The sequence below is a fragment of the Argentina anserina genome, chromosome 3 (genome assembly GCF_933775445.1).
Source record: "Argentina anserina chromosome 3, drPotAnse1.1, whole genome shotgun sequence".
Lineage (NCBI taxonomy): Eukaryota > Viridiplantae > Streptophyta > Magnoliopsida > Rosales > Rosaceae > Argentina > Argentina anserina.
The window spans coordinates 11,788,245-11,805,053 of record NC_065874.1 but is presented as its reverse complement, the minus strand read 5'-3'; the positions used below and the strand labels follow the sequence as shown (position 1 = coordinate 11,805,053).

Here is a 16,809-nt window from a genome sequence, read left to right as displayed (position 1 = left end):
CCGACCCGAAAAAACCGAGCCGAAATTGAAAAAAACTGAACCGAAGAGAAAACTGAACTGAAAACAAAAAATCGAAAAACTGAAAACATTTCAGTTCGGTTTCAATTCACGGTTTGACCCGAACCGTTTAGGCCGAACCGAACCGAAATAACTAAACCTTAAAGTATCAAACGACGTCGTTTAGTTTTTCCCTTATTACCCAAAACAAAAACCCTCGACTCCTCACTCCTCAATTCCTATTATGCCGTCATGAATCTCTTGATTCACCAGAGACTCAGAGAGCTCCTCTTCAGTATTCACGACCTCACGCCATTCTTCTTTCGACTCAACAATAAGGAGCTTGCTGGAGTTGCCGTTGTCAATCTCGCCACCACGTCGGAATCAGATTCTCTCTACTCTAACTGCATCGCATCCTCGCAGTCTCTCTAACCGACGTCAACATCGCACGGTTCACACCTGCTCGCCGAAGCCATTTTGTTTCCCAATGACAAATATGAAGGTTTCACTCACTCCCAGAGGCATGTTTCTCCTCCAGGTAAAACCCTAATCCCATTTCGTATGCCTTGTCACTCTAATCTCTCTATGTTTCTCATGTTGGTCGGCTGGTCCTCAATGGATTTTGAATTGAATTTGAAGTAGAGAAAGGGTATGAGATGAACCTCAATTTGGATGTAATTATAGGTTGACCATTCGGTCCATTCAAGAACTTTGTTTGTTATACTGTTATAGGCCTAGTTCTGTAACTTGTGTTGAAGTTTGAGACTGTTTGTACTTTGGACATGGTTGTAGACTTGTAGTTTCATACTACATGGTTAAAGTTTTGATCTTACTAGGAATTAATCGTATTGTTCTAAATAAGCTTGAACTGTGATTTGTGGCTTATGTAGATTTGTAGTCTTATTTTGATATGTGGCTTCTGAGACTCTGAGCTTAGTGTGTTGAGTGACTGATGCATAATTTGTTGTGGTTTTCTAGTAACTAAAAGTAGTCTTATTTTGATATAGTGACAATTGGGTGTTGTACAAGAAGATCATCAACTTTAGTGCAATTCACAATCACAAGGAAGAGACTATTGCGGCGGTGTTGGAGAGTTGTTTGAAAGAGTGGGGCATATACAAACTCCTCACTATCAATGTGGATAATGCTAGTGCAAATGATCTGGCAATTAGAGATCTTATTAGAAGAGTGAATTCTTAGGGAAATCCAAATGTCATTATGCATGGAGGCCGGAATTTGCAAATGAGGTGTGTGGCTCATATTCTCAACTTGATTGTCAATGATGGGTTGGGTGTGATGAATGATTGTATCAAGCTTATTCGTTCCACGATGAGGTGTGTTAGGTCTTCTCCACAAAGACATAACAATTTCAATATGTGGAAAGAGATGATGAAAATTGATGGGAAATGGGGTGTGATTATGGATGTGCCGACTAGGTGGAATTCGACTTACTTGATGTTGAGATCTTCCTATAAGTTCCACAAAGTCCTTGATATGATGTTTTGTGATGATCCCAATCTATATCATTTTTCGACGGCATCACTCCATCCATTCCAAGTAGTTTTGATTGGGAAGAAGCACAAGGCTATATGGATTTTTTAGAGCCATTTTATGATGTCATCTTGAAGGTATGTTGTTCTCATTATCCTTCAATCCATAATACATTTGTTGATTTGCTTCGAATTAAGTGTGTTTTAGAAACACAAGTTAATCCAAATTTATTTGGGATTAGAAAACTTATGATAGAAAAGTATAATAAGTATTGAGGTGATTTAGATAAGTTGAATCAATATATCTTTATTGCTATATTACTTGATCCTCGCTATAAGCTTGAGAAAGTGGTTGATTATTTTGAGATTTTATTTGGGGAGATGGATGAGAGAGTGGAGGTGAACTCAAAGATGGTGAAAGACCTCTTGTATGATATTTACAAGGTTTATGAGGAAGATGGATGATTGTGTTAGTGGTTTTCAAGTGTCTAATGAGGGGAATGTTTATTATGAAAAATTTCATGTTTATTTGGACTTTAGTGAACTCAATTTACTTTGAAGTTTGGACTTTAAATTTGTGTTTTATGGTGTATGAAACTATAAATTGTGTAATTTAATTGAGATTTTACTTTGGAACTTTAAAATTATGATGTTTTGATTGTTAGAAATAATTGTTTTAGGGTAAAAAAGAGGTTTAGATCCTCAAATGGAACAATTTGTCTCATTCAGTGATTCAGTCTGTTTTTTTTTCAAATTTATTTTTTGAAAAAAAAAATCAAAAAAACCGAACCAAATTAGTCGGTTCAGTTTTCAATTTGGTATATCAGAGAACCGCGAACCGAACCGAAGTTCAATTTCAATTCAGTTTGAGCCCAAAATCTAACCGTTTGGACCGAATTCCACTCCTACTTTAAGTCTCTCCTAAAGTTGCGCTTATATGCCATCAATTAACTGACTTCTTGTAGCTCTATACTTGTTGAATACGTCTTGCTAACTACAGATCTACAGTACATTTTCCACCTTAGGTGTATGGTTTAGTTTACCCACATTTTAGCTCTCAACCCAAACACATTGTCCCCTCTTCTGATTAGGAGTCGGAAGATCTCGATCGAACTTTAACGAGAAGATCTAGGGTCATGATCGATTTGTTAGAATGTGAAAGTTAAGAAGGTGAACTGCACCAACTACATATCCGAATGGTCAAAACCAGGTGACCCGTCATGAAACTTGGCATTTCAGCAGCGTTACTTCATTATTACAGCAACATGTACGTACTTGTTAAGTCGAGTTAAATGCAGTTCAATTACGCAAGTGATTGAATTGAGATATCAGTCTCCAAGTTGTAGTCATTGACCAATATATATCAGTTTAACAATTCTGAATGCACCGAATTAATGATCACGATGAATTTCACATTCAATTTCTTCGGATAATTTAGCTGCCACCTCCATACATGCAGTTGAATATGAAGGACGAAAAATAAAGATGAAGACCTGCTCACTACTGCTTCTAACTTCCAGCAATACCTATTTGCGTATACATTCAATACTGGTCCCAAATTCAAGAATGGTCTAAACAACCCAACAGCACACACTTGCTAGAATGTTTTTCACACAGTAGTAGTCAAAAGAAAAAAAGAAAAGAAAAAAAAAAGAACAACACGATAGAAGATGACCTAATAATCTACTAACTTTAGATTTGCTAAATGGTTTTACATATGGATAGTAGTATTCTTATAGACGTACGGTCTTTCTACGAACAATTCGATCTATATCCATATATACATTGATCTTCGATCGATCTCAATGAACAGGGATCGTGTTCCTTCCTTCATAATGATCCATGGTCCCTTTCCTTCTAATATATCAATTTTCATCATGAGCTCCTGCTTTGTCTCTTTCTTGTTTGATTCCTATATTGCATTGATGGAGCTTTTGACAATATTGGATGGGTTTTATAAAGTCTATGGAGGAAGAAAAGGATGAGTAAAATGGTAAGAGATCAGGAAAAGCCAGAGAATTATGGTCATTCATGCTTTTGTTATACAGTGAAAGGTCACTGAATCCAAATTATGTCCTCAATTAGTAGCCGTGGCCATCACTTCATCGTTTGAGCCATTTTGCGACCAGATCGATAGGCTTCTAGAAACCAAAATTAGTTATTTTGAACTTAATTCATGAGTTGCTAAGAATATCTAATTTTTTTTGGTACAAGATTGATAGTGTGATTTAGCTGATTCTTATATATATATATATATATATATATATATATATAGGCAGGTTATGGAGCGGACGTCTGTAACCCGCCATTAAGGTGCGGACGTCCCAATTCCGGCGACGGCGAGTCGGATTGGCACAAGCGTACTACACACCTTCCGACGATCCCGTCTGTAACGGCAGGAGCTCCATCGGGTGACTTTGTCATTCCGGCTGCCGATGGAGCTCTGGCGGACATAGATAGGATCCCCCGCCGTGGTGAGTCCCGCTGTTGATCCTATATATATATATATATATATTCGGACACATGGGGTTTTCCATGTCCTACTTTAACAATTTCAATACATGCAAGCACCCTAAATATATATAAGTTTCTTAATCAATCATGTATGATGTGCCTAAACAAATCGTACAAGTTAAGCTAATACTTAAGTTGAATGTTAAAATGGCGGATTTCTTATTTAAGTTGCAAATAGACTAGTTAGTCCACAATCCAAACACACTGATTGTCATTGTAATTCAGTTGTGGAGCTGAAGATACGAAGTGAGTGTATATAATGGGGTCTTGGTCCCTAGTTCCACTTTGCTTGCACTAAGCTTCCCTCCCCAATCCATGTAATAGAATTTGATTCTGTTTCCTTTGGAGATACTTTAGTTTGTACATAGTGAAGTATACTATATATATAAATGCTGCAAGCCAATGTGGGTAGGGGAACAACATACTATAAGCATTCGATTGGAGAATTAAAAAAATGAGAATCTAACACATTGCTCTCATCGTGGAACTGAACTGATTCAGTGGCAAAGAATTATTTGAAATAACTACTCTAAGTTCCTCGGGGTTAATGGCATTCACACATTAATTTCCCAAAGTAATAATTTAAGATCTTTTAATGTGATAAATCTCAATTACGTTATTTATACATGTAACACGCACAATGAACCACTTTACATATCATCGTGTGTCACAAAGATTTGTGGCCAACGCCCTGACTTCATTTGGGCACTCTCTTAATTCCCCTAGTCTTTGGAGTGTTGGGTTCCCTAGAGCTGTTAGTAATGCTTTAAACCTTTTTTTTTAGGTCAATATGCTTTAAACTTTGACCTCTTTAGTGCATGATGTACAAGAGGTTTTTCCTTGTTGTAATGTAGTTATAAATAAAGTAAAAAAAAAAACAGAAGATAAACTATTGTTGTTTCTTTCAGCTTCGTATGTCAGCTGACTTGAGATTTACAGTTAATTAAGAATTACTCTAGATGAATAGATCCTAAATTAAAATCTTGATTGGTACTAATAATTTTTCAACCGAGGCATTTTCTTCTGTTTGGCTTCAAAGAACGTGCAACAAAACGCGCCATGAGGAAGCGCGACCGTAGCAGAGAAAAAAATGTTAAAACAAAAGCATGCGAGCATGGGTGTTCCTGATCAAATGCTTCCATCATCTTCCTTCCTCCTAATCCCATCGCAATCGCATCTCACACACAAAATGACACAAGACACAACACAAGAGTCTCTGCAGTCTCTCAGGGCTCTGAAGTCAATGCCCTCTCTTACCCTCACCTAGGGTTGCACACTTCCCCATACCCCCCCCCCCCCCCAAATTCCTAAATCCACCAATCACCTCCTCCTACCTTTCATAAATCCCAAATACAAATACAGTTGCCTCTCTCTCTCTCTCTCTCTCTCAATCACCTCCTCCTCCTCCCCCTTCTTCTCCTCCCTCCTCTTTTCTCTCAACCCCACCACCCAAAAACTCAAGAAAAAGAGTCCTCAATTGAGTCCCCAAAAGCCTTGCTTCCTTCTTTTTAGTCTAATGACATAAAAAATAAGGAAACTAGATACAAGCAAACAAAACATGGAGCAAAGTAGCAAATAAGAAGCAAGCAACACCAACCCTTTTTTCTCCTCTCTTCCTCTCCCATCTCAAACCCTTGTTCCTCCCCCCCTCTCTTTCTGATCTGCTCCAGGCAGGTCTGGTTTTTCTTCCCAGGCCTCCTTTAACATGGAGTACACATCAAGGACTCAAGAACCAATCAGAGATTACCACCACCATCATCAGAAGCCGCCTCCTTCGTACTCTCCACTAAACTCCCCCACCAGCAATGGCAGCAGCAATAATAACAACAACAATAACTCCGGAGTTCAAACTCCGACGACCCCCAAACTGACCCCCAGATCTGAATCCAACCCTTACGCCACCACCTTCGTCCAGGCCGACTCCTCCAACTTCAAACACGTCGTTCAAATGCTCACCGGCTCTTCAGAGACCACAACAAAGCAGCTGCAGCAAACTAACAAGCACACACAGGAATCGTCCTCGTCCTCATCCCCTCTCTCGTCGTCGTCCAAGAACTTCACCATCCCTCCGGTGAAGACGGGGCAGAAGAAGCAGCAGAGCTTCAAGCTCTACGAGAGGAGGAGCCAGAACCTCAAGAACAGCCTCATGATCAATACCCTCATGCCCAATTTCGCCCACCATCGCAGCCAAGCCTCTTCTGGGTTCTCGCCACGTCACCCGAAGGAGATCTTGTCGCCGAGTCTGCTCGACTTTCCGTCGCTGACGCTCAGCCCTATCACTCCATTAAACGACGAACATTTCGACAAGTCGGCGTCGGCGTCGTCGCCGTTGGGGAACTCCTCGGAGGAGGATCGGGCTATAGCCGAGAAGGGTTTTTACTTGCACCCTTCTCCGAGAACGAGTTCCGATACTCCCAGAGAGCCCGAGCCCCGGCTTCTGCCATTGTTTCCGGTCACTTCGCCTAGAGTTTCGGGGTCGTCGGCTTCTTGATCTCCAATCCAAGAATATAAAGAGAAGTGTAAACTATTTTGAGTGTTATTGGGTTTTGGATTGGTCTTTCAATCTCACAGGTACTGATCTTTATGTTCTAAATTGTACAATTTGATATCTTTCTTCCATAAAAATGGTGAAAAGAGCAGGCCTTTTGTTCTTTTTCTTCTCTTTAGCTCCAAAATGGAATTTGAAAATCAATTTTTCCAGCTTCAGTTTCATACTGTTTATCACTATTTGTCCTGCGATCAGGTGCTCCATCCCTCACTTGTAGGTAGAATCTGCATGCAGGCTTATATGAATTTTTCATTTTTACCAACTTGCATTAGTAACCATTTCCATCCCAAAAACAAAAATGCCATGTTTTCCTCTCAACTTGGGTTTGTGTGGTGGGAGAGGACTTTTCCGAGGATGAGGGTGGAGAATAATCAGCATTGAGAAACTTTAGCTTCAAGTTTTTACTGGTAATGATAAACCAAATTGCTTAAAAACATAGTATAAATTTACGTATGCAATATTCTTGTCTATAATTTGAGAATGGAGTTCAACTAGTTTTGAAGGGTTCTTCTGGGGTCCCCTCAATTGGAGGACCACATTTCGCATTCAGTAGTGCTATATATACACGGGCAAGTACGAAAGTTTTACCTAATCATGATGCACTGTGTGAGCTGTTGTTGCACTTGTTGAGCTAAATGTACTGTGCTCCAAAATCTTGGTAACAATATCTCCCTACCGGCCTTAAGAGGAGTTTACCATAAAATAGGAAGTCCTTCCATTTAATGGGGCATGCATGTAATATGTATGGATATTTAGAAATGTGAGTCCAACACTCCAACCTTGTTTCTGGCCGGCCGGTGGGTGGGTGGTAAATGAGCAGTACAATTACTAGAGCTGGTAAGTTTACACCTTGTATTATTGAGCCTTCATTATTTTTTCATTATTATTAATTTATCATAAAGTCTATATTGTTACACTAATGAAAAGATCGATATGGACCGTAAGCGAAGAAAATGAAGGTTAGGCTTTCAAAGCTTCCTTTGTAAGGTCATGGTAACTTTCATACTACCTGGCGTAGGGTGTAGGTCGAACTCTACGACTCTCTCTGTCGATCCTCTATTACATCTTCAGTTGTCGCCCGGTGGTGCCTCCTGCATCACCGTGTTGTCAATCTGATGTTGCCGGACGAACAATATATGACCAATTACAAACTATGTTATTTTCCCCTTGAGGTTCTGCAAGATTGGTTTTAATTATGCTTATTCAGATCATAATAATTCTGAAGGACTGAGGAGGTCTAGAGTTTAGAGTTTAGACAACCGTGCGAGTCTAGACAATGGGGCACCACCAGGCCCTGCCCTGGGGCAGTGCGCGAAGCATGGCGACCGCACATGGCACAAAATTAAGGGGGCACAATGTTTATACATGGGATGATAATCTTTTGGTAATGATAATCTTAATTTTTTAATCTTAATGATTTATGGAAGGTAATAGAGGTGTCAAACGGGCCGGACCGGTCCATTTTATCGTGGGCTCGGGTTAGGCCATTTGCTTAAATATTAAGTCCGGCCGGCCCACGGTCCAATTCTATGTCGGGCCCGTGTCGGGCTAAAAACAGGCTGACCCGGCCCATTAGCATTATATGACACAATTAAAATAAAAAATATTATGTACTTTGAATATTTATTTTATATAACTATTTATAGTAGTAAAATAAATAAAATATAACAACACATTTCATAATCTTATTTTTAAAATGTTACGTATCTCAAAATAATGACGTTTTATTCAGTATTTTGATAATATTTGTGAAATATTGTAGTTAAAATAATGAAATAATCAATAAATTTTAATTTAAAAGGTATAATATTCAAGTTTAATAATGATAATTATTTAAATATTGATATAAATAATATAAAATTATGTATTTAACGGGCCGGCCCATGAATTAATCGTGCTCGGGTCGTGCCGGACCCATGGGCCAAAATATCTCAATCGGCCCATTACAATAACATGCTCGGGCTGCTAATGGGCTCAGATTGTGCCGGGCCGATTTTTAACGTGCCGAGTCCATGCCGGGCTCGGGCTTTTAGGCCCATTTACCACCTCTAGAAGGTAATTAATGGGAGTTATCAACTCCTTTATTAATTTTAGGTCTTCTCGACTCTTCCATAGCTTAATCCACGTACAAACTTAATACTCATATATTAAATTTCTTTAAGTCTTCTTCATACATAGTTAAAAAAAATTCATGTTACTTTATATCACTAACAAATAAATTTTATGAGACTCTTGTCTCTAACTCTCTATTATCCCAAATCTAAAGTAAATACATTTTTCTTTTTCAAATGCATGTTTTAATGGTGAATCAATCAGTCAATTTGTTCAAATGATTAATCTCACAAACATCTTCCGTTTTTTCTCCTTAATTATAAAATATAATATATGTACATATGATGCATATTTTGATATTTTAACATAATTTAATACGAGACAATTGAAAAATGCAATTAGATTTGTTGATGCGCGACGCAAAATTAAAATTTAGTGTCATGTTTGATGTTGTTTTGATTTCTAAATACTTGTATTGCGGTGAAATAAACATTATTATATGTAGTTTACAAGGGCACCCAATTTTTTTTTTCGCCCTGGGCACCAAAATTCCGGACCGGCCCTGGGCACCATTGATGGGATATTGGTAGCTTGATCGAAGGCAGTGATCCATACTGATTCAGGTGTCGAGTCTACTTGGTTTGCCTGTCTTCCTTCATCTTCTTTGTTGGAGTTGGAGCTTTCCTGAAGCAAGACAACTATTTGTGGTGAGTCAGACGGGTCACCACGACTAATTTGCAGAGTGTGAGGCATGGTGATACATTTTGTGAGCTTAATTACGTCAAACCTTACAGATGCGTAACAAGAAGCTCAAAATTTAACCATTCAAAGAAAATCGATCAGTTCACTGTTACGTAATATTGTTGGAGTGGACTTTTAGTCGTTTAGAGGTGGCTGGCAGCTAGTAGTCATTATATCCAATGTTCTAAAACTCGGTCAACTCGGCCGAGTACTCGGCGAGTACTCGGTAATCGGCTGGTTACTGAGGCGATTTTGACCTACTCAGTGCCTCTACTCGGCGGGAAGAAAATCGGCCGAGTACTCGGTCCAACTCGGCCAACTCGGGTCCAAATCGGTCAGAAAAAAAGTAAGATTTTAGGGTTGTTTCGGATCTTCCTAGTGAAAGGGTTGGAGAGGAATCAGGAGTGGATGGTGGCTTAGAGCCTAGGAGAGGTCCTAGAATCCAAGAAATTAGAGAACTTGATGAGAATGATTTTATATCTGATGATGAAGAGGAAATAGATGACTTGAGTTTTGATTTTGAGTCAGATTCGAAGGGAGTACAAGATAGATATGGAGAAGAAGAATTTGAGGCCTAGTTACATATACTTGGGGTTGTTTGCAAGAATTGAATTTGGTTTGCTTTTATTACTTATGTTATTGTAATGAACTAATGGTTGTTTTTATTTTTTAGACATTATTATCTCTTAAATATTGTAATATTTTATGGACTATTTTTATTATTTTAGACGTTATATATTAGAATATATGTTTTAAAATAAAATAAAAATCCAGAAATTAGAATCTGAGTACTCCTCTACTCGCTACTCACCGGCCGGCCGACCGACTAACGAGTAGCGAGTTTTAGAACCTTGATTATATCATTTTAATTAAGGTATATGAGTCAACCGATTTGTTTGAGTTTTTATGGGAATAGATCTTTAATTTTAGAGAATGTTGTGCATTAGAGAATCTATGGCTTGAGCAAAAATTTAACAGAAACTTTCGGATAGAGATCTCCTAACTAGCTAGAGTTGCATGCTCTATGCCTCTATTGTCTCATTCCTTCAAGGTACTTCACATACTTCAACTCTGATATCAATTTACACGAAAATAGAAGTATGTTACTGATCGAAGAAGAATCTTCTGGGCAGCTGAAACTCTCAAAGGGACTCATCACACTCTCACATTCTTCCTCCAGTTTTGTATTGTATCCCCTATTCAGATTTATTGTGATGAAGACTCTTTTGACTTGCAGAGAATAGCATCTATCTCAATGTGTGGTGGACACGAGGAAAAGGGAAAGAAAGAAACAGAAAGTGGGACTTTGTTATGACAGAGAACGAAAAATTGTACAGTCCAGATAACAAAAAACAGATAGACTATGAAGACTTTTCCTTTTCCTTTGTTTAACTCTCGTTGCAATAATGTCTGTCAATCTGTCATTGTTTGCATATCTGGACTATCTCCAGCAGTTGGTGAGATGAACTGAAAAATCCACCAAGATATTTTGCGATTTAGTGCAACTTGATTATCCTTTAGTGCCAATTGTAGCTTGTCAAAGATCTCCTACTTTCATTGAACTGTTCAACTAGTGTTGGGAATATGTAAAATTTGAATGTTCTTCAAGGACAATCATGCTTAATTTGAAAAAAAATATATTCCCTCGTAATGTTCAAACTAAGAAAAAAAATAAATGAACAAACTGAGATAATATAAGTGACGATCGCTAATGCCGGTAGGTACTCTTCACACAATTGATCGATATATAGAAACTAACCACCACAAGTAGCATAATCGTTCTTATATAGTTGGGTGTACTCTCCAACCTATGTTCGAATTCGAAAGCTGTGATGCATGTAGTTATAACATTTCACGTCCCTAAGGGTTAATTTATGGGTCTAGCAACTCTTTAGGGTACTCCAACATATTGTAACAAAGTATAAACAGGTAAAGAAAAGGAAAGCCATAATCACATAATATCCCTGCACTAATGAAAGTGAGATTCGATCCTAAACTTCAATTTGATTAGTATCGTTCACTGAAATGATCATAATTCTAATATTTGTAATTTTGTCTGCCACCTAGTTGGAGGTCAACTAGGTAATGTTCGATGCCAATTAGAATCTGATAACACCAGGCAACATGGACCATTTAAACATTCTTAGACGGCTAGAAACCAATGTGCATAGGATATTAGCACTACTTTATATGAGAGCTGGAAAGTGAAACCAAGGAACAGACTGATCATATATGACCATATCATATGATCCAAAACTGGAACAGCTGGATATCTTATTCATGTACTTATTCAGGTTTATGTGTGTTTTACATGGTTAGATAAGCACGTTTAGATCTCTGAGAAAGAAGTGATCGTCTTGAATCCATGAGAGTCTGGAAGAGGCCCATTTCCTGGTCTGATAGATACAATCACTTCCAATCCTGAAACATGGAAAAGGTTTATAAACATCAATGTCAAACAATAATTATAGGTGATCTTCTGCTGAAGTGTTGCAATGCCTATTGTGATATCTTCAAAGAGCTTTATCACAGGTATTAATGCTGGGACATTTTGGGTTGCTTTTAAGGATGGAAGTGTTACTAATACCAAAATATCACTGCTAGATTACGATGGCGTATGGTACTCGTTAGTTCCCCAAAACAAGACTTAAAACATAGCTGGTGGTAGTTGGTCCAAATCATGGTTAAGGCAGAGGAGACGGTTTCTAGTGTGGATTGCCAATGACTTAAGACTCAGGAGAGAAGTTGGGTAAACCATGGGCATCTCATTACCTGCTGCTTTTGCAGCTACAGCTTCTTGAAAGACATCTGTTAGAAACAAAACCTCTGATGGTCTATCAACTCCAACAGATTCTGCGATCTCAGCATAACTTTTGGTTTCTCTTTTGTTCCTGATAGATGAAGATGACGAAATTTAGCTAGCTTCAAATGAATGAGGGAGAGCTTGAAACTGATAAACTTTGTGCAGTGAAAATTAAAGGAATAGAGAACAAATTTCTAAAGTACCCCACTGTGGTGTCAAAAAATCCAGACAAATATTTTCTCAGGTCCCCATAGTTCGAGTAGCCAAATAAAAGCCTTTGAGCCAACCTACTACCGCTGGAGTATATGTAAACCTGCCACGCAAGATATGTCAATACCCAATAGTGAGCTGTAGGAGTATACCAAAGAAGTTAATCACTATACAAGCCAAACCTAGCTAGGTTTACCATCCAAGGTGATTGAAATTGTTATGAGTAACAAAATTAGAGCTACGACCCGATAGGACTGTTACCTTTATGCCCTCATCATGCCATTTCATGAGAGCTTCTGGTACATCCTCAAACACTATACCCTTCAATTCGTTCTTTTCAAATCCAGTTCGCCATATATGACCCTGCGATGCTAAAAGTCAGCTTCACCCCCAACATAACATTAGCAAGCAATTCACTCTACATATTCAGAACTGCTTACTTGCAATTGTTTCAATGCTGTGATCTTGTGATCGGCTTTTATCATTGATTCAACATTAGCAACCAAAGCACAAACAACCTTCTCTTTCCCAGCTTCGTTAGAAGGGATGGGAACAGCACCAGCAACGCCTTTTTCCAGGTCATCTTGAACCTAGAAGTAGGATGTAAAACTTTCAACAATTCCGAGCAACTTATATAATGTCTTCTAACATGTCTATGTCTTCCAACATGTTCATAAAGTAGTACATGATGGATGATTAAATGGTGTATGTCACCGTCACTGTTATGATAATGACACTTGGTTTCCCAATGTCCAGAAACTTGTCAATTTTCTCAATCTGAAAATATTGAAAAGGTCTTTACAGATCACCCGATAATTCATTTGATCTAAACTCCCAACAAGTCCGCTGTAGATATTAATTACCTATATACCCATAGCTACTGGATCCAAAACAAGAATAGAAAAAGAATTGCCGACCAACAGATTGGCAAAACCAACAATGCAGCAGATGATTTTGTATCAATGAGTTTCTTTAACATCGCACATCATGATATTATATACTTATATTCATGCACCAAGATCAATAAACAGACTGGATATTGCACCTGTATTGTCAACACATGAGCAGTACAAAGAAAATTCTCACCTGGGATCGCAGTAATTTTATGTCATCCTTTGTTTCTGCACTGTCATATGTTTCAGACAAATGCCTCTCTACATTATCGCGAGCATATGGAAAGAGAACATCAGTCACAAATGATATGGGAGTAGTGGTCCCCTCAATGTCAAGAACAATACAACGCTGCAGTAAAACAAAATACATAAAGAAAAGGAAGAATAAATGTAATATTTATAATAGAAGCAATAATAAAATGTTAACAATTTCAAGTTTATCAACCATGGAAATTAATTAATACACAGAAACTCAAGGGAAAGAAATTTGGGCAAAGTTCAACACCCTGAGAAATAAAGAATTTATGCTCACCGGAGCTGGTTTTGATTTGTTATCTGGATCCACAGTCCCTGCCTTTACAGATACAAATCTACCCTTAATGCGTCCTGAATGTATCGGACCATGAAGTGGAGTGGACCAATCCAAACCCAACTGGTTAAGTTTGATAGCAGCATCAAAGAGATAATGATAGCATTCCGCCTGTAAAGAAGGAAAATCATCAGAACTGAAGTTAAAACAACTGGAACTATTGACCATATAAAGGCTACAGAACTCCAGATCAATAGATTTGGACAGCTATATATCTGGCAGAAAGCTGAGTAGTGAACTGGTCATGACTTTTTTTTTTCTCTTTTTCCCTGGATTCCTTTGTTTTCATTTTATTTATTCCTTGAAATATAAACCATGTGCATTGCACATTTTTGTTTCATCACCTAAGTGTGACAAGATTGCTGCTTACAAGATAACCACCTTGCAGCAGAAATTAACATAAGCTTGCCAGTTTAAGCAACCAACATCAAGGAACAAGTATAATCATCAATGATAAAGATCAATAATTACTCTTCAAGAAACACACCTGAGTCTTAGCATTGATCCATGAGTCTCCCCATATATAGACACCATGGTTACGAACAAGCACGGCTGTTGCTTTTGGGTATGCTGCAATCTATATAAGATGAAAAAGGTACATAAAACCTAGATATGTTAATCCGGTTCTAGAGAAGCATTCTAATGTCTGAAAGAACTATCATTGGGTTTTTCACAGAGAGTGATATGCTCCTCCTCAATGCAAAATTCCCCCTTATTTATTATCAAGCAGTTACATAGACACCAAAGGCAAGAAATTACATCAGAGATAGTAAAGTGAAGTGACACAAGGAAATTAGTATATATCTGTACAACGTACAATAAAAATGATAACATCTCACAATATAGAAAAACTTGAGTAATCATATTCTTAATGGGGTCTAATCCAATATTAAAATGTTTTCTCTTACTGTACTTTATGCAATCCAAGATCCAGGTAACAAGATTAGAACTTTATATACAAAAAGTAAAAGCGAAAAAGTTGATAGAATTGCAGGGGATTAAGTTCATATATAAGGTCACATTCAAAAAGTTCATATACAAGGGACATACAGCTTTGGCAAGGGACTCTGTGAGCTCATACTCATAGGCAGTATTCTCTATTATTGGGACCACAAGTTCATCATAATAACCATGCCCCTTGATTCCTTTGATCATCTCCATGTGAGTAATCTGCATATATTTACATCAAAAGAAAAAGAGAAATAACTAATAAGTACCACCAACAGTAAGCAGGAGAGTGAGGAGACATAAAAAAGGGGAAGAAATATATCAGCAACACTGGTCTCCGTGTGGATGTGTGAGCATATCAAAAATTTTGTGTCTTAATCCTCAATAATAGATGCCAGCAATGAACTTACTCGAAATTCTTTGGATGATGGATTGATCATGGTTACAAGACAAGATTCGATGCCATGGCTATGAATAACAGCTCCCGCATTGCACATCTCATATGCCTGGAAAACAGGAATTAAATGTCACCTTTAGCTTCCTGAAGAGTCTACCCTAATGCAAAGAGTTAGCAAAGTAATAAGTAATCAATGAACCCCAACATCCACATACATGACATGTCATAGGCTGGAATGTGAAAAAACATGACTATCTATTATTATTATTTTTTACTTGAAACCAGAAAAAAGAACAGATTCGGTTATTCAGGCTCCAAACTGAGGCCACCTGCCGAGCCCCTAAGATCATTACGAATCAGAAAACTCTAAGATGCAGCTTCAATTGTAAATTTAAACAGCTCGACCAAATACATCATTTTGGAACTGTAGGACATTCCGAGTGATTTATCAAATCAAAACTAGCAGCATATGATTTTGCACGATTCATATGAGTAAGAAGGACTAATACCTTCATGAAGAGTGGACCACAGTCGGAACACTTGGGAGGCTTGTTCGGATAAGGCTTTGGAGAAGGAGAACGCAGGACAGACCCAGTGGGAGATAACACATACATGTCCTCTGGTAACATTCTCTCCTTCTGAACGCCTACCAACATTGCAAGCACAAGAAACATTGATCCCAAATGTTCAGTAACCTGTAAAAAACATAGTACACACCCCTCGGAAAATACCAACAATTCATACATAATATGAAAGAACATAGAAACTCAACCACAAACAAGCTAGCATTTCACAAGTAAGTTCAGATGAGCTAAATCCAACAACATCAGACTGACTAAGAATCATGGTGGGGATAAAATCTCAATCATTAAAAAGCTCACATATGCTTAGCACCTATAAACAACCCAAAACAAAGAAAGACTGAGGATTGAGCTCATATAACCAAACGCAGATACTCATAAACACAAAATGATATAAAACTCAATACTTCAATTAGAAAAAATAAAAATAAAAAGTTAAACAACACCAAAAAGCTCTAAAGCCTTAACCTTCAGTAAAACTGTGAATGCCCAGAAACCAAACAACTAAAACAAGACACAAACTTCAACTCATGTACAGCAAATTGAGAACAAAACCATGAATACCCAGAGAAACAGTCAAGTACCAGAAGGAGACATGATGACGAGTTGCTGAGGCTTAGGAATCGAGTCATCATGGACTTTGATAGTGATGCTTCCACCGGTACCGGACACCCATCCGAGGTTGTAGAACTGGCGGCACAGGTCGGATATCAGAACCTTGGTGTCGTTGACTGGTTTGCTTTCTAAGTAAGCCTGCGACGTCGTACCAAGTGTCACTCCGTTCAGTGCCACTGCCGCCATCTCAGATTGTGCTTCAATACTTCACAAGACTTGAAGAGGCTTTAGGAGTGAACTGTACGATGTTAACTGCAAATGCGGATTTTGTTTTGGTCAGGGATTTGTGTCTCAAATTTTGCTTTGGGTTTATATACGGACCCCAAATTTGCTTTGCTCAAATGGAATATGGTTACTGAAATTACCTTACTATCCCTGGTGAGACTAATATTTTTTGTTAGCAAAAAGAGAAGGATGATCATGAACACCAT

General features: G+C 38.1%; 2 protein-coding genes across 2 annotated transcripts; one reads left to right on the top strand and one right to left on the bottom strand.

The window, feature by feature from the left end:
- Positions 1-5,373: 5,373 nt before the first annotated feature.
- Positions 5,374-6,654, top strand: LOC126789159 (VQ motif-containing protein 4). The gene has a single exon (XM_050515254.1). It carries the CDS (start codon positions 5,707-5,709, stop codon positions 6,490-6,492), a length of 786 nt encoding a protein of 261 aa, XP_050371211.1. The 5' UTR covers positions 5,374-5,706; the 3' UTR covers positions 6,493-6,654.
- Positions 6,655-11,547: 4,893 nt separating this feature from the next.
- On the bottom strand, positions 11,548-16,646 carry LOC126789149 (probable bifunctional methylthioribulose-1-phosphate dehydratase/enolase-phosphatase E1 1). The gene is made up of 12 exons (XM_050515237.1): positions 16,348-16,646; positions 15,692-15,828; positions 15,196-15,291; positions 14,888-15,007; positions 14,325-14,414; positions 13,781-13,948; positions 13,442-13,597; positions 12,796-12,945; positions 12,617-12,718; positions 12,349-12,458; positions 12,115-12,233; positions 11,548-11,763 (listed from the first exon to the last, which is right to left on the bottom strand). Exons 1-12 carry the CDS (start codon positions 16,562-16,564, stop codon positions 11,672-11,674), a joined length of 1,557 nt encoding a protein of 518 aa, XP_050371194.1. The 5' UTR covers positions 16,565-16,646; the 3' UTR covers positions 11,548-11,671.
- Between the last annotated feature and the right edge of the window lie 163 nt (positions 16,647-16,809).

Excerpts from the sequence above, each read along its gene's own strand:
- LOC126789159 (XM_050515254.1), top strand. The coding sequence starts at position 5,707 with ATGGAGTACACATCAAGGACTCAAGAACCAATCAGAGATTACCACCAC.
- LOC126789149 (XM_050515237.1), bottom strand. The coding sequence starts at position 16,564 with ATGGCGGCAGTGGCACTGAACGGAGTGACACTTGGTACGACGTCGCAG. Across the intron at positions 12,719-12,795 it reads CAGCATTGAAACAATTGCAA|GGTCATATATGGCGAACTGG; the intron begins GTAAGCAGTTCT and ends TTAGCATCGCAG. Across the intron at positions 11,764-12,114 it reads TGTAGCTGCAAAAGCAGCAG|GATTGGAAGTGATTGTATCT; the intron begins GTAATGAGATGC and ends TCCATGTTTCAG.